The sequence below is a fragment of the Drosophila tropicalis genome, unplaced genomic scaffold (assembly GCF_018151085.1).
Source record: "Drosophila tropicalis isolate 14030-0801.00 unplaced genomic scaffold, ASM1815108v1 contig_593, whole genome shotgun sequence".
Lineage (NCBI taxonomy): Eukaryota > Metazoa > Arthropoda > Insecta > Diptera > Drosophilidae > Drosophila > Drosophila tropicalis.
This window is the reverse complement of record NW_027173070.1, coordinates 3,548,033-3,575,115: the sequence shown is the minus strand read 5'-3', so window position 1 is coordinate 3,575,115 and position 27,083 is coordinate 3,548,033. Positions and strand designations below refer to the sequence as shown.

Sequence of the window (27,083 nt, the reverse complement as noted above, 5' to 3'; positions counted from 1 at the left end):
AAACACTAAGAAGGATGAGTTTCAGCATAAGAAGAACAGTTTTGTGAGCTGATCCCAAGCTTCTCATGAAAATCAGAACGAAGAATTCATAAAAGTGGAGTATATCCTTATCTGGCTTTAATCTGTAGAAAATTAAAAGTAACTATTCAGTTTTCTTCATTATCCTTTCAAATTAGAAAGAAAAGATGTCTGATTCAGTGAAAATCATTATGATTGTGAAAAGAAATAAGCATAAAAATTATATATGCATCGTTTAATCTAAACGAATTTCTAGTTTTTAACCCTTTTTGTAAGAAAAATCTTTCTTTCTTAACAGAGTAACTCTAAGTCGTTGGATTTACCTCATTGTTCTGTTGATTTTCTCTACTTATTTTTGTTGTTATTTTTTGTTGTTGGTTATTTACATATTTCCCCCCCAAGCCATAGTCAAAGAAAATGCTGGCTGGCTGACTTGCTGATATTTTTCCATTGCCAGCTTGGCCGCAAGTGATTTTTCTTGGCTAGATTCTATTGTTGTTGCTCTACTCATTGTTTTCCAGCTTTTCGTTTACATTTTACTTGCCCCTGTTGATTTATCTCAAATGGCGCATAACTTTTGAACTCATTCTCCTTCCTACTCGCTCTTTTCTTACCATCTCTCTCTCTCTCTCTCTCCAGGCTGCTAACACTGAAAATTTAATATAAATAAATGTTTACAGGGCAAAACTTTTGCCAGAACTATTGCAATTGCATAGCATACTTCAAGGCAAATACCCAACATCGAATTGGGCTTATGGTCTAGCAATTCTCAATTACCATATGGTTAGATTACAAAATTTACAAATGGCAATTTATTTGTAGAGGAAAGTCATGTGCAGTAAAATAACTTAATTTGTTGTATAACAGAAAAGTTCTTAATTAAAGTATCAGAAAAAGTGACTTGAAAAACAAAAAGGTTTATTTTTTGCAGCCCCTTTTGTTTATGGTGCTAAGCTATCAACTTTAAAGAGGCCTTTGTCAATTGAAAATTATTTGAGAGATGGAAAATGTTTAAAATTAAATAATTGCCAGTAGTTAATAAAATATTCAGATATTAAACATTGCCTTTCAATCAACAACAACAATTAAGATAAATTCCAAATTTCGTATTCCCCATTCGCATTTTAATTTCTCAACTGAATGACAATAAATACTTGGTTTCGGGCCCCAAATGCATAAAATTAAGGACATATGGAGCATAAATTAAGCAGACTGCAGACAGGACTTGCGAAATGTGCACACTCTCCCACACACAAACACAGACTCAGACTCACACACACACACAAGCAGAGACTCACAGAGACACAAAACACAGAACAAAAGGCTCAGCAGAAAAAAATATAACAGAAAGAAAGAAAATGGAAATAAAGGATTCGCGTCATAAATTTTGTTGCCATTTTTCAGCGTTTTATAGCAGATTGCCACTTCAGCCAACTTACATAGATACACACACACACACACATACAGTTACGCATGCAAAAAGTCCATCGGCAGTTTATCGTTGCCTACTTTTAGGCATCCTCCGTCATGCTGAGCCAAAAAAAACAGAAAAAACTCAACTTCTCTGAGCTTCCTGTTCCCTCTTTCGTCCCATCCACCATCATCATCATCATCATCGTGGACCTCCTAGTGTGCCCCGCCCATTCCATCAGCTTGGCTTATTCCTTTTCCTTTCGTTTCGCCATGTTTTGGCATTCTATTTGCTTTTATTTTTAGCAGTAGCATAATTTTTTATTGATTGGATTTCAGTGAAAATCACTTCCGGCCATAAATTTGTTATGCATGCTGCCACAGCAAGATGGTGGTGAAATGCTGATGGGTTGGGGTGGGGAAGCAAGGGGTGGAGGCTCGGGTAAAAGCCAACTCAACTTCGAATTGAACATGCAGACTTTTCGCATTTTTTTTCTTCTCTTATTTTTACATCAATGTCAAGTGAATTTCAAAATTGTCATAGCAACTCGTTAAAGACAAAACGAAGAAGCAGGAGTTGGTTAGGAGGAGGGGGATGTGCGATTTGAGGGGCATTTTTTTGTTTTGTTTGTTTGGCTTTCGTTATGGCCATTAGTGAATGGCCATAGGGAAATGTGTGGAAAGTGTGTGGAAATGGGCCATGAGTATTGACAAAGAAAATTCGCACAATGTTTGCATTACATTACATGACAGCTCTCCATCTTTCTCTCTCTATCTCTGTATCTGAATATCTCTCCCTTACTCTTACGATAAATTACAGCAAATTTGTCAAAAAGAAAAAAAGAGGAAAATATCCTTGTTTTTCACATTCGCATATATTCTTTTTTTTGGGTTCCATGTAATTCAATATTTTAATCAAAGCTTTGAGGTTAATGCCCTCGAACTGTCTGTCCTCCCATTATCTCGGCTGGATAGGTTCGACTTTAATATCAATATTTACATGCCACACGACACAATGCCAATGCGTGGCATAGGCAGAGCGTAAATCCTGCCAAATGAAGCAACCAAGTCACATCATAACAACAGCTGCTGCTACACAACTCTCGCACTCCTTTTGCTCCCGCTAAGGAAAATTGTGTCCTTTTTTGCTATTTTATTCTAAGAGAGTCATGACGTCACACCCAACTAGACACAAGAGAGAGAGAGAGACCAAGAGAGCATATCAAATTGCATGTGGTCCTTGTTGATAGTGCGGCTGCGCTAGGACTTGGCTTGCTCCTGCAACTTCCGGCAAGCGCAACGACCATATGACATCATTGAAAACAAACCTCGTAGCTTGGTAATGAAATTATGCGTTTCTTTGTATCCTGAGTGTGTGTGTGTGTGCTTGTCGGTGTGAATAGTTTTTGGCTTCTGCTTTTGAAATGGCGCCGTGGCATTGCTGACGTCACTTCTCGATTCTTGCTTTTCGCTTTTTGTGCACTCGAATGTAAAATTGGCAAATAAATAGGATTTTCCATTTAACGTTTTCTCTCTCTTTCTCTATCTCTTTCTCCTTAGTATTGTATTCTTTTGGTGTTGCAGGCTTTTGGGCTCGGCTCAATATTCACACAAAAATGAAGCCATGCGCATAGCCGGCTCAAGATGACATAAGCGAATAAGAGGGTCAACACACAAAAGGTGAGACAGCTGGAGGTATGCAGGGTGAGGGTAAGGGTACGATTGGTTTCCTGGCTGCAAGGCAAAAACATCACCTCAAGGTCATTGGCAGACAATGACACCTTTTGCCTTTTGCTTGCCTTCTGGCTAATTAAATCAAGAGCAATATTATACGCGCTGCTCTTATATTTAATCACTTTAAATTAATCAAATTTCAACATTAAAAGGCAAGCACACCAAATAATATTTTGCATGCATTTCATTTTGGATACTCTATGTTGTACTACATAAGAGTTGCTTATTATAATCTTTGTAATATATTCGATATATATCTGTGTATAGATTTTTATCGAATAGACTGTATCTATTGACATTGCCAACTAAGTAAGACTCTAAGAGTTTAACAAAGTTTAGGCAAAGTAAAATACTATTCTTAGAAGTTTCACTGTGTTATTGTTATCTGATCTGATACATTTAGTCCTACTATAACCTTAAAGAAATAATTTTCCTTAAAGAAGGCAATCGGTGAATCTTTCCGAATATATTCGAAATAAATTTTTAATTTGCAATCTTTTTTCTTTCCTTGTCATATTGCCGACTTAACTGCATCCCTTCTATTGATAGTCCTGCACGAATGTAATCGACTTTTTATGAGGGTATATGGGAAAAAAGGAAAACAAAATTCAATTCAGCATCATAATGTTGCCCCATTTCTTTTTTTCAGTTACGGGCTATTACATTGGATGTTTTTATGCATTTTGCCCCTTTGTCAGTCCCCCACCAGTCCACCCCATTCTACCTTACCTGCCGCTCTTAGCCATAATTAAGTGACGTCAATGTTGCCACAATGCTTTCGTAGAGAAAATGGCAGCTCTCCTCGCCTCTTCTCCCACTAAGATACCGCACCCACATTTTAGCTGATGTAGCGGGTGATGGGTGATAGGGTAGTAGCCAATTTTTTATAGCCACGTCTGTCTGTGTGGTAATTCGGCCAGACAATGCGCCATTTATTTATTTAAAGCATACTTACAGGCTGCACTTTAAAATAGCCACTTAAATGAAATATTTTACGATATAGCTGAGAAGACGTCAACGATAATGGATGGTCGAACTTAGTACACATACATAAACCTACCCCAAAATATATATATGTCTATATATATCGCAACAAAATTGGTTAAAAGCCAAAAGTGAAAAGAAATCCACAAGTAAAATGTGTAAAGTTATGAACTGATTTAACTAAAAAACCCAAAATATATATAAATATAGAGTATTTAGTAAAATTATCTAGATTTTTATTTATTTAATATTTGTTTGTAATTATAGATTTATTACAAAAATTTAATATTTGTTTTCCATCTCTTGGAATCCATCTTTATTCTAATATATAAAATTTTTAAAACACTTTTATTGCATATATTCCCATGTACTTGTATTACGTTCATATGTATGTGTGTTGTCCATCAATCAGTGGAAATTATATGCAGTTTTTATTGCAGTGAACTTAACCTCTTTGAAACTCTTAGATTTATTTAGAATATTGTTTGCCCATTCGTGTATGTAAATTAAATCCTATTAAAAATATTTATTTTGTTATGACTAAAACTTTATACATTAAACTTATGATTGTTTGTAATTTGATAAGGTAAAATATAAGAACATACTTTTTCAGCAGAACAAATCTGTTTTAAAATTTAACGCCTTTCATTGGTTTTGCATATTATGTATATGTGATCCAGGCTAACACCTTTGGACTAGCTCTAGCAACAAATTACTTAGAAATATGACAAATAGATAAATCGATTGGAAAATAGATATGGAAAAATTTCCACAAAATTTACTCGAATGGTTTTTTATTGCCACAGCAAATGCCAACAGATAGCTTTTACTGATTTTCTTATCAGATTCAAAATGATCAAATAGTTAATCAAAACCAAGTGTGAAAATTATAGAAAAATATACATTTAAATAAGTGTTTATCTGTAAGTAGGTGAGAAAATGCCAGTTACAGCAGCCACAAACTAGAAAAAGACATTGAGATAGAGGTATTACTCATTTGTTTGTTTAGATAGAGCCGTCTTCTTTATTAGATATAGCTCCGAATACACTCTTAGACTTTATTCTAAAGACTATAATGCTTAAATATTGAAACAGCAAATCTTAATGTTTGTTAGTACCTTAACAGCCTATTTAATTTAAAGTTTAGCCCGAAATTATGCAACGTTTTTCAAGACAAACCGGCAGCATTTTTCCAATTGCAGACTCTGTGAGACTTCGAGACTTCTTGCTAAATGACTGAACTGCCGTCTGGCTGGCTGATCGTGGCTAGTGGCCAGTGTTTGGGGCTCTCTCTCGCTCAGTTTCTTGTAGTCAGTCGTTCGATCCGGTTGTCGATCAGTCGGTTCGGTAAATGCGCGCAGACTCCGTCGAAAGAAGCAAAAAAAAAAACGCATCAAGTGCAAGTGCCGCTGCTTTGATTTTTGTGTGCGTTGCAGCCGCAAATCAACAAGGTGCAAAACGTATAAATATTTGTTTTAAAGTGTCAGAAGAAAACGAAAAATTGAAAATTAAAAACGGGGGAAAAAAATATATAATAATAATCTTTCTGACACAATTTCGCGCTTTTTTATGCTACTTAAACGAAACTGCAAAACTGTGAACAAAAAGCAAAATGCAAGCCGCCGCATGGCGAAAATGTAAAAGAAGACAGAAGCCGAAAGCAAACCGAAGATAGCAAAGTGAGAAATTGGAAATAAACAAAAAGAAATTGCATAATTTTGGATTTTTTGGCGTGCGCTTTGCTCATCTTCGTTTTGTTTTAAACTCAAGTCTTTGCCTTTGCTGTTGTTGTTGTTGCTTGCCCATGCAATATTTAAGCGGTTTTTTTTCTATGGAAGAAACAACAACAAAAACTATAAACTTAAACAAAAACTTGGGACTAAAAGCCCACGGGCTCAACACACACACACACACACTCGAACACACATTGTGTACATATATCGCATATGTATATCCATTTATTCAGTTTTAATCAATTTTTGTTTTATTTTTATCGTTGACCATTTGACTTTTGAATAAGTTGTCGCGACGTTTGCATTCAAGTTTTTTGTTTGTCAATTAAAAAAATTATAAATGCAATTGTTTTTTTTCTTCTTTTTTTTTTTTTGGTTTTGGTTTCTCTCTGTTTTTTTTAGTCTTTCATGCGTTTGACTCGATTTTCAAAATTTAATTCCAAACACACAAGAAATAATTAAACAAAACAAAACCAAGAACAACAACGAAACAAAAAAGACACGAGGTAAGTTTCGCTTAGTTTCAAAACAAATGCAATTAAAATGATACCAAAAAAACACATTACATAAACAAATTACACTTAAACAAATTAGTTTAACATTCAATTCTCTTATCCGATTCAAAAAAAACTGGGGAATGTCCCATAAATTGGATAAGCATACGCTTTTGCCTTTTATGACCCAAATCAGTTTGGCAGAGAAGCCAACAAATTGTCCTGCTCGCTTGGATTTTGGCTTAGAAGTGCCCCAGCTGGACAAAAGCAGCGAAAAGTCATAAAAAAATGAAGCCAAACTCTCTTTTAATTACTGAATATATTTCAACAGAAAATTTCATTTCTTAAATACAAATTGAAATTGGCTAATGATTAAATAAATGACAGACTTAGCAACAGACACATAGCGGGAGGTGACTGAAAAGTAGGCGAATTATTTGGATACAAAGTCTTGAGTTAGTCTGATATAAACTTGGCTAATGACAGTTCTAAGCTCATAGAAGACAACTTAGTAAATGTAATGAAATGTCGTAAGTGCATTTCCAAATACAAATACAAATTTAAGTAGGGGATTTCCGTATCTAAAATCACAAATTAGATGTTATTCCCAAATGTCTCCATTTGGCGACTATAAACAATTGGGATTTTTCAGTAAATTTTACTAGCATCTCAGAGTGATTAATTATCTAGTTGCTATTTATTACAATTAATTAAAAATATAATAAATAAATGGAATCTAATTATAGGTCTGTAATTATTTTCGAATTGTTTTCTAACATAAGACAGAAGGTAGCTTTTCGTAAACGTTTTTTAAAAGTTGAACAAATTCGACAAGAAGCGAAAACTGATTTCAAGTTTAAGTCCTATAAAATATATTGAGAATCGAAGGGGCCAACGGAACTGACAACTTGTTATCATAAATTACTCGAATTAGTTTAGTTTAAGTATAAGATGTAAATCGAAAATGTAGAATTATCTGTTATATCCTTTCATTCGTAGGCAGATTTAAAAAATAGAATCCAAATAGATTTTCATTTTTAAATGAATTGTTTGACGGAATTTCGTCTTAAATTTAATAGATTCCAGCCAAAAAGTATAAAATATAAAGCTCTTAGTGGGGACAGCTGTCCTCCCCTGTCCATACATGGCAGACTTTTTAGGTGTGCATAAATAAAGTCGAAAAATCTTAAACAAATTTTGAAAGAACAATATTTTCTGGGGATATTCAAACCTCTAGTTTTGCTTTAAATTCAGCCCTCTTGATTAGCACCTTAGTCGATTCCAAAAGTAGTTAAAACTTAAACGGAAAAACATTTAAGAAAAAAGAGAAGGGTTTTTTTTTAAAGATAAATGACAAACCGAAGAATATAATCAATTCATTAAGCTTAAGCTCAATACTTTATTTGACAGAGCTGGTTTCTTGGTCCAACAGTTTCAGTTCTGATCACAGTCAATATGGAAAACTATTCTAAAACTTCAAGCAAATGATTTAACTAACTTAAATATGCTAGAAGTAAAAGTTCAACTGGATTAAGTTTGTTAATTGACACTTACTCAACTAGCTGCCCTCGTTGATAGGTACATCTCTACCATTTGTATGTATGCCTCAACCGATGATGACTCGAAATCGTTAATTTGATTATATAATTTGGCTAAAACCGAAAAAGCTAGCACGCATTGATAGAGATTCCTGCCCCACTGCCTCCACTCCATTCCACACCATTCTATGTGTGGATATCGATGTTTGTATGCAAATTGAGTGTGACAAGTAAAAATACTCGTAATTCAACAACTCAATGCCTTATGCGGCAAAAGAAGCTTATAAATAATCAGAGACCATTCCTCAATCGATAACTTCATAGACCATATTTGTTGCACTCCATATGAATAGAACATGGACTAAATGTCTGCCCCTTCTTTATTGGCTTTAATTGTCGAAATGAATTTAACATCAAAATCAAAAGCCCATAAACAAGTTAGTCTTGGCCAAATATTCTCAAAACCAGAATTCGTATGAAAACCTCAAAGAAGTAAGCAACAAAATCTGCTTATACCCTCCCTCCATGCGGGGTTTATTCTAATTGTGAAACTTCCTTTCCATGTTCTATATAAGTCAGTTCTTTTTTAAGTCATCAAACCTATTTATCATAAAGTTTCTTTTCAAAATGTCTTATCTATTCATCATTTCCTTAAACAAATTATGATTATGCTAAAATGTAGTTTAACTGGAACTGGTATAGAATTATTGTTTTGGAAACAAGAATTAATATTTAGGGCGAAACCGAATAAATAGGAAATAAATTTTTATAGCTTAAAAAAAGTAGAAAATTTTCCAAAAATGAAAATTAATCAACTTTGATAAAGAATATTTTAAAAAGGATTCTAAATTTGCAAGAACTTTCTTCAGGGTACTTAGAAAGGAACTTAACTTAACTTAACTTAAAATAAATCTAAATATTCAATATTTATAACTACTTAGAACATTGGACTAACTATAGCTTTAAATTGCTCAAACTGAATTATAATATATTAATAAATAAATGTGTAAGAGATTTTCAAAATTCCTATCCATATGGATATGCAAATTCTTTGGAGATATTTTGTTACAGTTTATGATCTATCATAGGAAAAAATGAAAAACTTAATATTTTAAATTTAATAAATTTTCAACTATCAGATCAACAGACTTGAATTAAGACCCAAAAATTGATATTTTGACCTATATTATCTTGTTTATTGTTTATTTATTCCAATTCCTTATGTGCATATTGGTTTCCAAAACATTTGCCAATAGATTCATAAGTAAATTGGTTACACTACATTAGTATGTGAGCTTAACTAATTAGTTAGGGTACCTAAACTTCGTCATTATGGACATGTAAATAGCCTGAAATTGTTTCTTTTCAATTTGGGTTTGTTTATTTCTACATTTGTAGACGATTATTAATAGACATTGTCTGTCTCATTGTCTGCAACATTGTTGAGCAGTGGGCGGAGAGGCTGGCGAGGGTGTGGTTGCAACATCTCCAACACTTCCAACACTTGTTAAACAAAATGTATGAATTAATCAAACGCGGCCTCAATAAATATGGAGATGAAACATACGAGTCCCAAACACCAAATGCTAGAAATTGTAAAAAATATTGTTTAAATTTCACACTTTTTTTTTTTTTTTTTTGTCAGTTACGCCATACTTAATCGCATCTCTAACAATAAACAATTACTAAAAATGGTTAACTAAAAAGCAAAATACATCGAATAAGCCAGATTATTGTGGGAGTTTGCCTTTTGACTCTCTGTCAATGTGAAATTAATGAGGCAACAGCAAAAAATTTAAAACGAAACCGATATAATTAATGAATGAATGCGGTCATTCGAAACATATGTTTTCAAATGTCTACAGAAATGTATGTACATACATAGATATGTATGTATGTCGATTTTTCTAAACTGCCCCCAGACACATCAATTCGTTTCATATGGTAAAACAAATAAAACAATTCATTTATGTGGTTTTTACAGTTCATTGCTTAAAATGCAGCAACCAAAAATAAAAAACAAATGGATACAAAAATAATGGATATATCGCCTTATGTATACTCTTCCTATTGCTGCTAGCAATGTCCAACTATCAGTTGGGAATATATTTCTTAAATTTTATTTTCCTTTAAAAACATATTATTGAATATTTCAGAAATTCTAAAATGAGGAAATCTTTTTCTAGATTGAGTCTCTAATTTCTATTTCAACTATTATAACTATTATAAAAGGGTCCGAAATCCCTTTTCAATTTGCTGAAATTGTCCATTATTCTTTGACTGCCAACTGAAGGCTCAGAGATTTAGCAACCTGACATTTTAAATAACTCTTAAAACTTACATGTATAATGATGTGATAATCTTATCTTTAGAGAAGTGTTTCGAAGGGTTTTCGAGTAAAAGTTTATAATTAAAGAAGGCTTTGATACTTCAAAGAGATCTACTGATTACCATAATAAAGACAACAGAATATACTCAAATTTGTTTAGAATTACAAAATCTTCAGACCAATTTCTCCTCTTCTTCAAAGTTATTAGTCTAACTTCTTAAAAAATATATGGTTCTTGAAACCTTAACCAGAATTAGTAGGTATAAGTTAATGGTTGTGTGTGGATATGAATTTGCCACCAATGTTGTCAGATATATTCAGAATTGCCCCACTAAGGATAGATCTTAAATAAAGAATTCAAACCAAAAACCACTTAAAAATAAAGTAAAAAGAAGTTTATAACTTTTATCTCATATGAAAAACAAAACTCTGTATAATCTTAATCAGTGGCAAGCCAGCAAGCTGCTGCCCAAAACTAATATACCCTTCTTTCCAGTGTTAATTTACCTTTAGCTAATTGCGGTGAATCAATAAAAGACCACAATATCTATATAGATACCCTTTTATATCTCTATAAACAGATGTGTGAATGCATTTTTGCATATGCCACGGGCAAACAATGCCAATAGAATATATATATGTATACATACTTACATCATTCCCTATGGAATATTTCTAAACAAACAAAATCGTTGAACATGAAATATTATTTAACATTTCATATGGCTATGGAATTCACAGCGATCCAATAAGTGAAAGGTTCGTCGAACCGGAATTAGCTAAAACAAATATAAATAAAATAAGAAACTCACAAAGAAAAAAAAAACACGAACATACACAACACACACACACACACAACAACAACAACTAAGCAAAAATAAAAATCTTGAACACAAAACCCCCAAAAATAGTCAATCGAGTAGTGATAAGCCCGACGAACGTGTCCATAGAATTCGAGCAGCAAAAAGAAAAAAAAAACACGTTTCCAGTTCCCCAAATGGGAAGAAAGAGAACGATATTAAACAAATATTTTAAATAAATTTAAATGACTAAATAAACTGAGATCAAAATATATAAAGGTATGGCAACTAGTTGAGATTATCTTACGATATTTCCAATGCTCGAGAACGTGACAAATTATTTGAATATATAATAGATCTTTGAGTGTCGACTGTATATAGTAGGTATCTATGTATACATCGAGACTGCACAAGTCTATGTAGATTTTTATCTTAAATTAAGCAATTGGAATTCGAAAGAACAATAATAAATTATTGCTGTTGTTTGAAGCGTGTCAACTAATTAAACAATTTAACAAAAAAACTACACACTTTCGAATTCAATCAAGTAAAACAAGTTATACCCTTTCCCATGAGAAGGGAATTGGATTTAGAATAACTTGAAATAAACTTGATTTTAACATGAGTAAGTTTTTTTTATATAGATTTCTGTTTTTTAGGTGAAGGAAAACTCAGTTCTTTTAAGGTTCCTTTGTTTTTTTGGTTTGGTTGGAGATTAGGATCATAAAAAGTAAATTTAAGTGAAAATTCTTAGAATTGGAATTAGTTAATGAAATGTGTCTTAATTGAGTTTAAAAATTTGTAACAATTTGTCTACATTTCGACCTTTTTGAAGTTCATCATGCAGAGTTTTGGAAGTCTAGAGATCAATCAATTTTATGGATATATAAGATTTTAAATCTAGGGCATTATCATATGACCATTAGTCTGCTAATGATTCTTGAAACAGTGCCAACCTTTGAAATCTTAAATATTTATAAGATTTATAGACTTCCAGCAAGTTAAAACTCAGTTACTTAGTAACTTTATACATAGAAAGAACATTTCAAGTTGTGTTTATTGAGCGATTTTATCATTAATCGAAAGTACTATTGATAATTGTTAACATGTAAAAGTTGTAATACTTAATCTTTGATTCCTACCGGAAAACTAATGCTGATTTTTTTAACAATTCGTTAAACGAAAATCAATTTCTGTCTATTTTGTTTCTATAAAGTAATCCTAATTATCTGTTTTCTGAAGTTCACGAATCACAAACTATAAACCAGTTTCTGAATGTCTATATACAAAAATCTATCACATATTATTCTGTTTTGAGGAAAAAGTTAGAATAGTTATTCAATAAATATTGTTTATTCAGTATGACTAAAATATATTCCAAGGGATTCACTTGGGTTTTTTACATTTCAGCTTTATATATTTTATTTCATCTTCGGTCTAGGTCAAATTTTTTCTAAAACGTAAGCTATACACTCCAAATATCCTCTATATACTTTAAATGTCTTCTCTTATTGTCAGTGAAATCACATTAATATCTTTAAGACAGAATATAAAAGAATAAATCTATTTTCCATTACCTATTGCAAAGGTTCAAATGAATTGAACCCTGTCTTTTGTTAGAGTATATTAGGCATGCCAATTCTTCTTTTCTTATGAAGTATATTAAACACGCTAACAGTCAATTGAAAACAAGTTCCGAAACAAAACTCATAAGGCGTTATTAGCATTTGAATATTCCAGTTCGAAGTACACACAAACAAAAAAATAAAGCAAAAAAAACTGAAAGGTATTTAATACTAATTCATATTAATGGTCGAGCAGACAAATTAAATTACCATTTTTCAAGTTCAGGGCATCCGGTGACATCGATAAATCAACTTTCAATTGATTTAAATGGTTTTAATTGTTATATCGATGCGAGACTGACAGAGAAACACAATAATGGTCCCCCATGTATATATAGCCCAGATACTGATACATAGAGGCCAAAGTCTTTGAAGACTTGAACCCAAAATGAAGCTAATTTTCATCATAATGAAAGACTTGAGACTGAGACTTGAGTTGAGTTGGGGCTATTAGCATAAAAAGCGCAATAATAGGTATTTGGAGATCAGTTAACCAGTTTTATTAACATTCGACTCGTTGACAGATCTGAACAATAGGCCCAACATTTACGGTAAACTGCACTTTTTGTCACACAAAATTGAACAAATGCTGCACTAATTGACCCAGAGACAGACAGACAGACAGAGAAAGAGAGACCCAAATACTAAAGAAAACAAATGAAAATTGATTAAAATTGAACTGGTTTTTCCGCTACCATAAACTGTTGCAATATAACCACCCGAAAAAAAAAACAAACATTTAATTGGCCACAGTTTGACCCAAAAACGCGGATGTCCGGCCGGCATAATGTGGCGGAGTAGGTGCAGGTTTTCGTTTATTGTTGGGGGGCAAATCGCGCCCTCAATCGATTTTTATTTATCTCGTTTTCTTTCATTTCTTAATTTCAAGTTCAGGCCATAAATATAAATTACAACTGTTGCTACTAAAAATAAAAATAAAAACTGAACTGAATTGAACTTGTTGCTGCATTTCCAATTTTGACATACATTTTGATTTTATTTTATTTTTCTTTCGTATGCTCTTAGCCAAACGAAATGTCAAATGCGATGCCATGTCTTGGCTACTGATTGATATTGACCTTGTAATCTTCTTCGTAAAGATATATCCATGTATGTGTGTGTGTATGTCTGTAAGTCTGGCCAAAATATGATTATGCATATATTTTGAGTAGACAGCTAAAAACTACACTTAAAGAAATTTACAATTCAAAGTTGACCAAGTCTTTAAATTTAAATGCACAACAGAATATTTAAAATTCAAGACTACTTTAAATTTTTATGAAATATTTTTGTTATTTTAACTAAAGGGCTTTTGAAGCTAACCATAAAATTGAATTTTCAATTAATTCATTTAATATAAAACAGACTATGGGCTTTCTTTTTGGCTTTATTAAGCTATGATTCCCAACTAGTTACTGTACTGTACTGTACCTTACTACTGTAAGGTCAGTATATTTTCACCTAAGGTAGAACTGGCAGACATTTATCTTGACAAACGTTGCCAAATCTCAAAATTGGATTGAAATCCAATTTCTTTATTGCCTTTTTAGGTTTCTGCGTTGAAGTTTGAACCAATTATCAATTATTTAGATATCAATTCAATTCTCAGTCAATTCTCTTTAGATAGTTCGAAGGACTTACAAGTCGGTTTAAAAATTCAGTACAATATTCCATACGAACTGCTTTCCTACCTTAACCGAAACATTTTAGCCCAAAAGATAGATATATTCTAATCCAGTCGACTCTTAGTTAGCTGGTTAGTTACCGAAATTGATTGCCTTCATTTTCTTTCAGTGCATTGTCTGTTTGCCTTGATTCTTATAGTTTAATAGCTTCTTCGGTCTGATGTCTTCGTGGCATTCATTTGACTATTCTGTTTTCTAATTTACAATGTCAAGTGATGTAAAGGGCTGGGTAAGGGGATTTTCAAGTTCATATTCCGTTTACGAGTTACGAATAAAAATGAAAAACCAAAAAAATATAAGAGAAGCAGACAAAAAATACAATTTAAACACTTGACAAGTTTATTTAGTTTTTTTTTTATTCGGGTAAAAAATTAAGCCACAATATACAAGAAGAGTCTGTCTGTGAGTGTGTGTGTGTGTGTGTGTAGATATATTCATATAGTCTGACATCGTTTGCTCATTTACCAGCTTAACAGCATCATCTTCCCTTGGAAATCTTCTATCTTTCCCTTCTCCGGCTGTTGCCTGCCTTGCCAAGTGCTTGGGTGCCACTTGTCGACAGTGGCAAACACACTCATACACATGTACATATGTATGAATCTCTGGGATGTGGTGCATGTTGCATGTTGTGGAGATTCCAAAGAGATATGTACATAAACCGCAAAGTCGGTCCCTCAGAAACAGTTTCAATGGCAGCTTAAGCTGCACAACAACAACAGCAACAACAACAGCGACAACTGGCACAAAGAAAAGCAATTGCACTAAATGCAACTGCCAAGTTCTTTATTTCGACAGTTTTCCTAACATTTTCCCCCAAAATAAAAAACACCCCACACACACACACACTCGCACACATTTTTCCAGTGAGTTTGCTGCTGCTGCTTTTAAGCTGCAATTGCTTTTTTGCATGAAAAGGAAAAATTTTTTTCTATAAACATGAAAACTTGTTTTGCAATGTGCCAAAGTCCTCCCCCGACTCCCCTGTCTCTGGGTCTCACACTCTTTTCTTCTGATTCGCGTATTATTCAAAAAACATTTCAAAAGAGATTAAACTACAAGAGAAAAAAAGAGTAGAGCGGTAGAGAATGAGAGACAAAAGGAGGAGGGGAAAAAGAGAGCGAAAGTTGTGAAATTGCAATATATGAAAAGTAAACAAAATGAGTAAGGAAAAATTTTGTACGCTAAACGTTTAAGCCAAAGACAACGACTTCCAATTACCCTACATGGAATGAAATATGTATTGAGATTTTTGTCGTTTGTCTTTTAGCTCAATAGAGACAAACTTTATACCAATATAATATTCCGTTAAGTGGGATGTGATAACGATTTCTTAATCCCCTGTAGAACAGATTTTCGATATCCTTTGAACCAGTTTATATTTCATGAAGGAACTTTGAGATCTGCACTCCATTTGCAGATATAGCCTCTCTTATGGTGAACCCCTCGAAGATATCCTTTAGAAAAGTATATGAAAGTATATATAAATTCAAACTTTTGCGAACTTTCTATGTATATTCTAAAGATAGTATAAAAAGTTTGTGTTTAAGTTTGATGAAAGAAACGTTTACTTAGCTCCAGCCATATATGTTTTTAGTACAATAAATTTAGTCTTACCATCTTCTAGATATAGTATATAGACCTTTCGAGATCTTATCACAAATGGAAACTTCTTTTATCTACCCATTCTAACCCTTAATAAATCTAAATTAATAGCTACACTGCTCTACACACTTAAGTATATCCAGTTTTCGCTATGAATCAGGAATCAATACGCTTAATGGTTTTTGCCAAACACTTCCTATGGACATGGACTACAATAAACCTAATATGCTCAATTATTCGATGATTATAGAGTAGACAAAATAACAACAAATTAAAACACAGACAGTAAAGACGACGACGTTGTTGGAAGCAGTGGGAGAGAGGGAGAGGGGAGGTTAATGCATAGTTACTATACTTCAGTCAGTGGGTAAGTCGAGTGTTTGCCGCTTCACTGATCCGCTTGGGTGGGATTAACTTTAACTTGACTGTGAATTGAAGTTCCTCTTGATATGCATGCATAATTAGTTGCTACAGTTCGGTCTCAGTTATTATTATTTTTATTTTTTTTTTTTTTGTTTTTTTGCAATTATTTTTCTTACCATCAAGGCATGGTTAATGTCTTCACTCGCCACCTCCCGGACCGAGCACCGAGATACCATTCTATTTTGGGGTAGCGTCTTCTGCTTTACATTTTTTCCACTTTAGAGAGCGTTTCATATTGATGGTCATCGAGCTTGTTCGTTTTGGTTGGCCTACAAGGTTAATTTAAGCCAAATACAGAAACCTTTTTGGAATGAGAATCGAATGGATGAATTTTTTAGACCTCAGACGGAACTTTGCTTTAGCATCTTAAAGTCAAAATTAAGTCAAGGACACATTAGGTTCATAGAGCTTTGCATAAATTTTTCAAGAAGCACTTGAATCTTTCAGTTGTTCTAATGCTAAAAGACTTTGTTAAATGCATTTACATAATCGCCCCATCTCCCTCTCTCTCGCTCTCATCTTATTGATAATCGATTATGTCTATTGACCATATTTTAGCATTTATTTACAACTTACACTTAATTATGTTCATTAAATTTTATGACTCACTTTGTGGTCTCGGCGGGCGTGTAGGTTTCACATAGTTTCCACATAGTTTTTGCCTTTTTTTGTTTATGATCTATTCACATTTATTTAATAGCATATATTTAATAATGGAAGGCAGGTAGGTTGTTAGGTTGGTTATTTTGGTTGGTTTTTTGGTATAAAACTACTTTAGGTAGTTATTAGGTGATTTTCTGAGGCGGCTGTTGTTATGAGCCAATTTTGGTAATAAAAATTAGCCAGATATAAAACAAAATATCAATCAACGCCTCTTCGATAAGTAGAGAAACCAATTGAAGATGTTGTAAAGTATCAAATAACTTGCATGAGATATGAAAATGAACATCAAAATGTAATTTAATACTAATGGGCAGTTTTAGAATTTTAATATTTCTTAATCAGTTTATTTCAGTCTTAGTCTTATTAGTATATTTAGTTTATCTTAATAATCTCCGATAAGAACTTCGTTTTTTATAAATAACATAATATACCCATGTTTAGTTCTTAAAAGGTTTTCATATTTCTCCACTAAGAAATATCTATATGTTTACATTTTAACAATAACAAGGTCATAAATGACTAATGGTTCATAAGATTGGTCATTTCAGACATGTAAAAAGTTAACTTAAAGCTAGGTAAGCCTTATTGCCCTAGAAGAACACAAATTCTTTTGGAGTAACAGACTTAAACTTGGTCTTAAGATATTTTCCTTTATTCTCACTTATTGCTGCTCTTTATAAATAGATAGATTTATATATATGTACTTGGGTATTCATTAGGTTTTTGTGTTCGTTTAGCTTTCTAATTGCTACTCAATTAGTTCTTTGCAAAAGATGAAAATAAAGGAGAGGAAAAAAACTAGCCTAATGCATTTGCAATTAGCATTAACCCACTGCGTTTTTCCAAGCAAACATAATGATATGGCATTACTGGAGTTCAGTGGACAATGTTCAGTCAGAAATGCCTTAATTACTTGCCACCATTGCCCGCAGTCGATGGTGATGCCGATGCCGACTCCAACACTGCCAACTTGCCGCAATCCGCGGCATGGTTGCAAAATGTCGCGGACTAGTTAATTGCCGCCGTGTGGCAGAAAGTTGCAATTGCTGCTGTAGTCATTGTAGGTGCAACGAGGCGTTAACTCAACTCGAACTCGTGTCGCCTACCTGCGTTCCCCCCCCTCTCCGAATCGCCCTCCTACTCGCTGTGTGTGTGTGTCTCTTTTGAAAAGATGCAAAAGGTGTCAAGAGGCAACGCATCAACCGCAAGAAACTAATTAAGAGTCACATATATAAGTTAAATTATGAATCACTCACTGAAAAATTGTAAAAATTTTACATAAGTTTGAATATTTGACCTTTTCCTTATGACTTGACCAAAGGGTCAACGTAATTGCTCAATGAAACTGAAATATAAATATTTACCTGTTTGCCGATAGTTCACCTCAGACAAGTCTATTGCCGGATTACAACATTTCAATACAATGACTTAATGTTAAACAACGAGAAAACCGCATCTAAGGCAAGCAAAGTGTAAAAGTAGGGAAAGAAATCCCCAACTTGACTTGGGTTTGTTTAAGTGGAAGTTTTGATACTCTTTCGAAATGTTCAAGTTTGGACTTACATACTTTAAGTAATTTCTCTTATTTACTCCCAATCATTAGGTGATAATTCTTATCTAAGTCCTTCTAGTCATAAAGATATTGATATAATGACAATGAAATTTTCAAATTGACTGTCAATTATGCTGAATCGTAATCAATTTATTGTCAAAATAATACAAAACATTTTATAAATTTGAAAACCTTTTATGCTCGAACTGTTTATTGTTACTCTGAATCTTTTTTGAAATGCTTCGAATCTATGAACATTTAAAAGAACAAAGTATTTATTTCTAGTTCCACACAAATACATATATTCTGAACAAAACCACCTCGAGCTCACCTTTGAAAGGGTATTCACCATTCACTTTATATTCAATTCAAAAAAATTTCTTGCTTTTTTATGCTTGAACAAAAAATGTTGCAACTTGAAGGGAGGTAAATTTCTACTTTTTAGTTACATGCAAAATGCTAAGCCAGCCTCTTGTTGTAGTTGTTGTTGTTGTAAAAAAAATTTGCATCTTTTGTGCAGATATAACAGATTTTGCAATATATTTTGCTAGATTTATGCAGTCTTCCTCTTTTTTTCGCTGCGTTTCATTCACAGTTTGTCGCCTAAGTCTTTTGTTTTCTGTCATCAAATCAGTTTTTTTGATTTTTTGATGATTTCATGGGCAAATAATCACAATACATAATAAGTCAAGGTAGTGGATGGGTCTTTGGCCACACGGCAACCCGAAACTCATTAAAATATCAAAAGCCAAGCCGTCGTCCAAGCGCAGAATGTACAAAAATAATTCGAAAGGCAAAAAAAAAAAAAAAAAAGAAGTGAACTGAACTATAAATAAAAGCACTCACGTTGTCAATTCAAGTGCCGCCGCTGCTGCCGCTGCCGTCTACATGGCGACTTTAAAATGCTGTGTTCTGCTTCCTTCAATCATCCACATCATCATCAGCCACATCGCCACCATCAACACCATAGTCAACAGCTTTTTGTTTTTTCTTCTTATTTTTTTGGAGGGGCAATGACAATACAGAAATTTATGCAACATTTGCATATGTTTGTTTGTTTGGTCTATGATGTTTGCTAGGTTAAAGAACTGTCAAGAAAATATAAGACGAAATGTTCCACATTGCCATGACGAGGCGAGTGGGCGACGCTTAGACGCCCTTATTGTTGGATGGATGAAACATGTTCTTGGCTAGTTCTATTCTTTCTTAACTGTAGATTAAGCACAGGAAGACTCAAAGTGTGATTTATATAGAATACAATACCAAAAGTTAAGGCTAACTCCGGGTATGATTAAAAAGATATCTCTAATAGAAGTAGAAACTATTTAATAAAGAATTTATAAGCAACTTATCAAGAGAAGTCGTCATTTTTTCTCGACACCTTTGTCGGATCAGAAATCGATCAGTAAACAAGCTTCTTTTTTTGAGAAAGGAAGAGGATTCGAAAAAGATTTCAATACTGTAAAATGTAAATAGTTGGATGGGTGCAAAATTTCCTTCTTTAAAGTACACATAATTAAAACACATAACTCATAATTTCTTAAGTCTTTGGACTTCTTTTTAAACACCAAAAATGAAGTATCAATTGCGGTTAAAGTTCATATAACAAGACAAACAATTACTGTTGCTCTAGTTTTTAAAAATGATCAAGATTTCATAGTTTTTCTTTTTTTATTTCCATTATTAAATAATATTTTGACAGACTTTAAAGACTTAGCCTTTCAGCCGCTTTTTGGATATTGCCTATAAAAAGGGCCACAAATGAAGATTGATGAACAATGGGCAAACGATTTGGGGTTTCGATCATTAAACCTCGCCTCTCAGTCATCGCATTGAACTACTGACTCGATGGCTGACTGCTCCAATTTAGTTGTTTGTTGTTGGTTGTTAGTTGTTGCTTGACTGATGATTGGTGTGAAGCCAACGGAAATCAGCCAACTGTTTGTTGTCTGTCTCTTTTTGTATTGTTTTTGCTAATAGAAGACGGCTACAAAAGTTGGCACATCTCACACATACACACAAAAAAAGTTACTTTGAGTTGTCACTTTACAGAACTAGAAAAAAACATTTGATGAGCGTGTGTGTGAGAGTGTGTGTGCTGACCATGGCATACATGTGCATGGCATCGCATATGGTAACACGAGCAGCGTTTAATTCACCATTATTATTATTATTATTATCATTATTGGCTGCAGCTGACACAGAAATGAGCCTTTTCAATATAATCAACATACCTGATGATGAGTTTCTAGCTGACTTTAAGTATATACAATTCAATATGACCATGAAGAATTCTGTAATTCTTGTAATTCTGTATGTAATGCACAAAAAACAAAAACGGGTGGAGACCAAGCCTTACTTGAATGTAATCAAACAGTCACTCGGAAAGAAAGAAAAGTTGCAATTGATGATCAATCAAAACGCATGCCTATAATTAGTTCCTCAAACTCAAAACATTAAATCACTATTTTTAGGTGATATTCTGTATTAAATATAAACTTGTATAGCAGCATTAACTGAAATCATTTTCAAAGCTGAAGAACAGAAGATAAATTTTTGGTTTTAATCTTTAAGCCGATTTATGAGTGGCTTATGATGTTCTCTGTATTAGCTCCTCAAACCTTTCAAGTAATTGCAAGAACGATATTTCAAGGCATGGCTTAAAACATCGTTATCCTTCAAAAATACTCTATGAGAGGAAAAACTATTATTGGATTGCATAGATAAAATATAAAGGATTTAAGGACTCACAGTTTTGCTTCTAAAAGTTAATATAATAAAAGAGTGTACTCAGTTTCTTTTGTATAAATCTCAAACCAATGTCATGGAATCCTTTAATTGTCCTAAATAATAATCATTACCTTTATGCTATGAATTGAAATGACTCATAAGGTATACAGAACAATGTATTTATAACAGCTTTAAATAAACTGTATTTTTCTTTAGAATATTATTCTCTACATATTTTTTTTTGCCTCACTTCATTGTCAGTTGCTGCTCTTTGTTGCACTTTATTGAAAGACTTGAACAGAATTGATAATTTCTTGGACATTTTTCTTTGTCGAAGATTCTCTACAAATTGTTTCATTGTACATTGATTAGTTCCTGATTAAAATTCAGCATTGCCAGTTATGTTGAAATCAAATGCCAAAAAATAAATGCGGAAAACGTATTCTATGAAACTCAATCTAAGCGGGCATCAAAGGTCACTCAAAAACGCACCAAAAACTTGGCCCACCAAAGCGAACAAAAGGTGCACACAATAAGGCAAAACCAAAACTGTTGATTACAGCATACTACTAACAATAATAACTACCTAAGCGCTATGGCGCTTTTGGTTGAATAGCATCAAAGACTATTACCCCACTGATGATGAGTCTATGAAGTCTACAATCCACCACTCTCACCTGCCTGCGTCATCATCATCATGCCCCACGGGGTAATGATGAAGCTGTCAGCATGTTGTGCCCCATTGTCTAGCTGGCTCCCCATAGCCATAGCCGAGAGTTAGATGAATACTTCTCCATCTATCATATGCATAACGGCCAACCACACACACACACACACAGCCAGGCAGGCAGGCAAACTCATAGACGTATGGATAATCAGTCAGTAAGTCAGAGAGACGAAAAGACAGACCAGACAGACAAGGCTTTTACATAAAACACGCTTGCAAATTTTCATGTGCGAGTTGCCTATCAGAGTTGGCATTTGCAAACATTTTTGCCCACCCACCTATTCGATCTTATAGACTCCTCTCCTCTCATTATGCAATCTATGAAACCCTTTTTGTTTTGTTGGTCAAATTTTTCAAATGGCTAATTAATGCAACAGCATGAGCCGAAAAATCTGAAAACTGCAAAACTGGTGCAACAGCCAAACTAAATGCATTCTCTGAGCCAGCAACCAGTTTCGGAAAAAAAAAAAACGTCCAACAGGCAAAAGCAAAAGCGGATGCATTTGAGACGTTGATAATAAAATGCCATAAAAACAAAAAAAAAAATAACCACAACAACAAAAAAGCAACGCGAATTGTGCAAGTTGCCTGCGAAAATGCCATTCGTTAATTGAATTCGTTGTTTATTTTCATTTCAGACTGCGGGGAATCGATTCCGAGGCTCTGGTAGCCATGCCCATTTGCAAGAGCTCGGCGGCAAAAACCGCTGCGGACATATCCGCCGATCATGTAACAGAAGCAGCCCAGGTGAAACGGACACGCGAGCAGGCGTATTTCAATTCCTATGACTTCGATGCCATCGAAGTGCTGCCCTACGATGAGGACGAGGATGACGAAATGGAGGCGGCCAGTAGTAGTAGCAATGATCAGGCTCCCGGTAGAGGCTATCCAGTAGAGAGTTCAGCGAATAAATTTACTTATCTCCAGCGTTTGGGTGGCTTTTTTGTACGCCATGGCTCAAAGGATAATGTGGCCAATGGCGATGCAGCTGGGCCAGGAGAAGCTAATGGCGGATCATCGGTAGCTGGCAATGATAACTTTCTACTGCCCCGCGCCATGCTCAAGTATCAAAAGTAAGTGTAATGTGGGGTTCAGTAAAGACTCTAAACTGTTTAGATTAACGAATTTAAGAGTAGGCTTCTGATATGATGACAAGAAATTAAGCTAAGTTTGCTTCAGAAACAAAGAAGATAACATTAAAACTGCCTTTTATTGTCGACTCATGGTCACACTTTGATTCAGTGTTGGTTAACATGCACACTAACAGATTGAGAAAAAAATAAATCCATATGGAGTATGGAATTTTAAAGTTTTTTTTAAGTGAAGTAAAGATAATACTATAACGTCCTAAATAGTTGTCTCTTTTGGTTAGTTATATAAGCTTTAATAACCATTGGTTTTGGAAGGAAAGCAACATTTATTTGCTGCGGTCACACTTTTGCTCAGTGTTGGTTAACTGAAATTACAAGATTTATACCTTAAAACAATTAAATAACAATTCTTTCTTATGTAAATGCACGTGGACAAGATTCTATAGATCTTCAATATCTCTCGCATCTCAATCTTAGCAAGATATGTTAATTTGAAATACGATTACTTCTTTTAATTAAAGTTTCCTAATTTCATGTCTTGTTCTTTGTTTCGACAAATAAATAAATTCTAATGTATTACTTCGTTTCGGCACTTCTAATCGCTCTAGCATTGACCAAGTGTTGGTTTGTGATTTAATAGCGTTTTCCTTAAATTGATTTGATGGGCATTTTCAGCTAAAGCTACAGACAATTAGCGTGACACTATTATGCTGCCACTCATAAGACATCCGAAAACCATCAGGTCGCAACGACCTTCAGCTGACGACAAGATACTACAACAAATGAAATCTGTTCAGTTTTCGAATGGTATATGGGGGGGACGCGGACGGGAGGGGGGCCTAAAGCTGTTGTAAATGCAATTTAATTATCAGATTATGGGTGAACTACCTGGGTAGTGACTGCTCAAGATTTCACGGTTGGATGGATCAAGTAGCAGCCAAAACCAGCATATTTGTTTTAATTATGCTTTGGCAAGGCAATTAGCAGGGCATTAAGATAGAGATTAAGATCAACAACAGCAACAACAACAACAGCAGCAGCAAAGAGTAAACCACTGTGTCAATAGCCAATCAAATGAAGCAACTTGCAACCTGCTGTAACTTGCAACCTGGTGTTGCCTGGCGGCAATCTACCTATCTGGCTGCCTGGCTGGCAGCTGCAACAACTACCAAGTTTTATTTTCATTTTTACTGCAACTATGTAAATTATGGCTGCAACGAAGTTCAAGTTGCCTCGGCCAATGCGGTTTTTGGCGCCTGTCGTCAGCCTTCACCTCTTTTCTGGCGCTGTTGTTGAGAGACGCCGCCGCCGCCGCCACTTGACTTGGCAAACACTCGGTCGGTCTGTCGGTCTGACTGTCGGTCGGTCGGACAGTGAGATGGACAAACGGACAGACAGCTGCAACAATTACGTTTATTAATTGAAATTAAAGAAGCCACCACACATGCTTCTCGATGCCATCAAGGCCAATTCATAGTAGTCTTTGCCCGTTTTGGTAAGATTTTCAAGTAGGTATTTATCACAAAAACCAATAAAAATAAACAATTACAAATCGAAATAAGCTTTTATACAATACTATATAAATAAAAGTAGCATAGCCTAACATATAAGTATGTATGTAGATAAGTATATGCATTAAATCGTGCAGTTTATTGTCCAAGCAATTGTAAACTAATTGCTTAATATATTTTACATATTTATATTATCTACTCTCAACTTGTGCATCTGACCCACAAAATTGTATGAAAAAAGTAGCTAAACAAATTATGGAAATTGAACATTTAGCTGGCTAACCATGATAAGATTGTTTAACAAATGTCCCCTGTCAATAAAAAAGCAAACTTAAATCGAGAAAAGAGCAATTTACGATGCAAACAAAGGCCGCAATGGCAAGCCAAATAAGTTGGCATCAAATTCTGAATTCTTATCTCTATATAAACAGATTTCATGTACCAACTGCTATAAATGGCAAATATATGTTTAATTTTAATGATTTTACATGATTCTCTTTAGCTTAGGAATTTATCACCAAGTTTGGAATGATAATTGTAAAGAATATGCATAATTAAAAACTTTAGATTTTCTGAAAATGTATGCATTTTTTTGGTATGAATCAACGGAGATTAAGATGATCTATGTCTATGTCTGCAATCAGAAAGAAAGATAGGGAGAGGTAACTCTTTTTACATCGTGGCTATATGGTGAAAGTATCTCTCGTTTATATACTCTTTGTTCAATCAGATATTACCATTAATATTTACTGGGCTTTTTAAAATTATTGCTCATTAAATTTGGGGTAAATACTTTTTCCATCAGCTCGTTTTCAATTCCACATAAATTTTTCGAATTCAAAAGTGGAATTGATGTCTTCAATTGATTCTTTTAAGAAATAAATAAGTCCACCTGAAAATCGGTCGTCTTTCATACAGGGTAACAATATTTTAACTTTCAATTCCAATTCGAAAAATAACAAACTAATCGATAAACGTAAGTCCTTAGATCCTGTTAAAACTTAGGTGATGATTTCGACCATTTCTTTAAAGATTCTTAGAATTTAAGACAAGAAAATATCTCATGTTAATACAAAGTAAATGAAAGCTACTGCCAAATGCGAAATAGAAAATTTAATTAAATATGAATTTAGCAAGGAAATTCTATTATCATGTCCTGCTCCTTTTTGAAGCTCAAATCACTCTTTTAAAATAGTTTTGTGTGTCCTTCCTAATGAATGATTTTGACAAGTTTTGAAAAAAGTTTTATGATCAACGATTTTGAAGGTAAATCCGGGGAATTCCCACTTTCATTCAAACATTGAAAGTCAAAATATGTTAGGCCTCTTTTTAACTTATCTTCCATGATTATGTCTTAAGTTGGTTGAAGATTAAATTAGTTACTAATTTGCAAAGAACTTTGAGAACAAATAGCTTAATATACAATCTAAACATCTTTGCTAAAAATTGCTGAGAAATCAATTGTAAAGGCGTTTTGAAATCAAAGTTCAATATATTTGGCAATTGTTTGCATTTAATTTACATTTTATTAACACAAGCTTAACTTTAAAGTTCCCCCAACAAATATAAGTGCTAACAACATATCAAATAAAATGTTGTTAAATTATATCAATCAAAAATCCGACAAGTCTGACAATGGATGAGCCGAAGGTTCAATAATATTGCTCTCAACTTGATTTGGCCTGGGCCCTTTCGCCCCGCAATTGAAAGGCAGTTAACGTTCACGTTCCATTCACATCTTCTGCATATTAAGTGAGCAAACAAGCCAGAAAGATAGCAAACAACAAAATTTTGCCTAACTCTATCAACAATTTGCACAGTAGCTGGTCTTCCCCGCGTGGCAGAGGCTTTTTTTGTGTTGTGTTGGATTGACCTTCGGCAAAACGATCGAATCGATCGATTGATGCGTTTTATTGGCCCATTAGACTAACCATCACAATGCAGTTAGACGGCAGGCGGCAATTGTTGTGGCGGCTGCTTGTTAATTTGTATTCAATATTATGCCAAACTAACTTTGGCTATGCCAAGGTCAACCTCTGGCCATCCATCTTATTGGCCACCAAAAAGCATGTGCGAAATAAATGCGATAAACTAACGATTTAATCACTAGTAATATTTATAAAATGTGATTTGTTTTTGATTGATTTGCTATCGAGCAGATCGGGCAGTTTTAGTACACGAAGAAGAAGAAGAAGGACAGGTTGTCTTTAGCAGAAATTTTGAAGCAAGGTGCAATTTGTCTTGCCAACAAGTCAACAACAATTAGCTGAAGAAAAAAAAATTAAAATAATACATACATACATACTATATCTAACCATGGTGTGGCCCATGTTCGTTCCGACATGCAAACGAGGCTGAACATTTTAATTAACACTAGTCGAAGTCGAAAAATGAAATAAAATTAAATACACACACACACACACACACACACAAG

The 27,083-nt window shown here is 33.9% G+C and overlaps 1 protein-coding gene across 2 annotated transcripts in view; it reads left to right on the top strand.

Moving 5' to 3' along the window:
• Nucleotides 1-5,456: 5,456 nt before the first annotated feature.
• LOC137577092 (uncharacterized) overlaps nt 5,457-27,083 on the top strand; it is a 36,677-nt gene continuing 15,050 nt past the window's right edge. For both annotated transcript variants that reach the window (XM_068290473.1, XM_068290472.1), the window contains exons 1-3: nt 5,457-5,597; nt 6,282-6,385; nt 22,686-23,120. In XM_068290473.1, the coding sequence (XP_068146574.1) occupies nt 22,720-23,120 (401 nt within the window). In that variant the 5' untranslated portion in view covers nt 5,457-5,597; nt 6,282-6,385; nt 22,686-22,719. The remainder of the gene's footprint in view (nt 5,598-6,281; nt 6,386-22,685; nt 23,121-27,083) is intronic.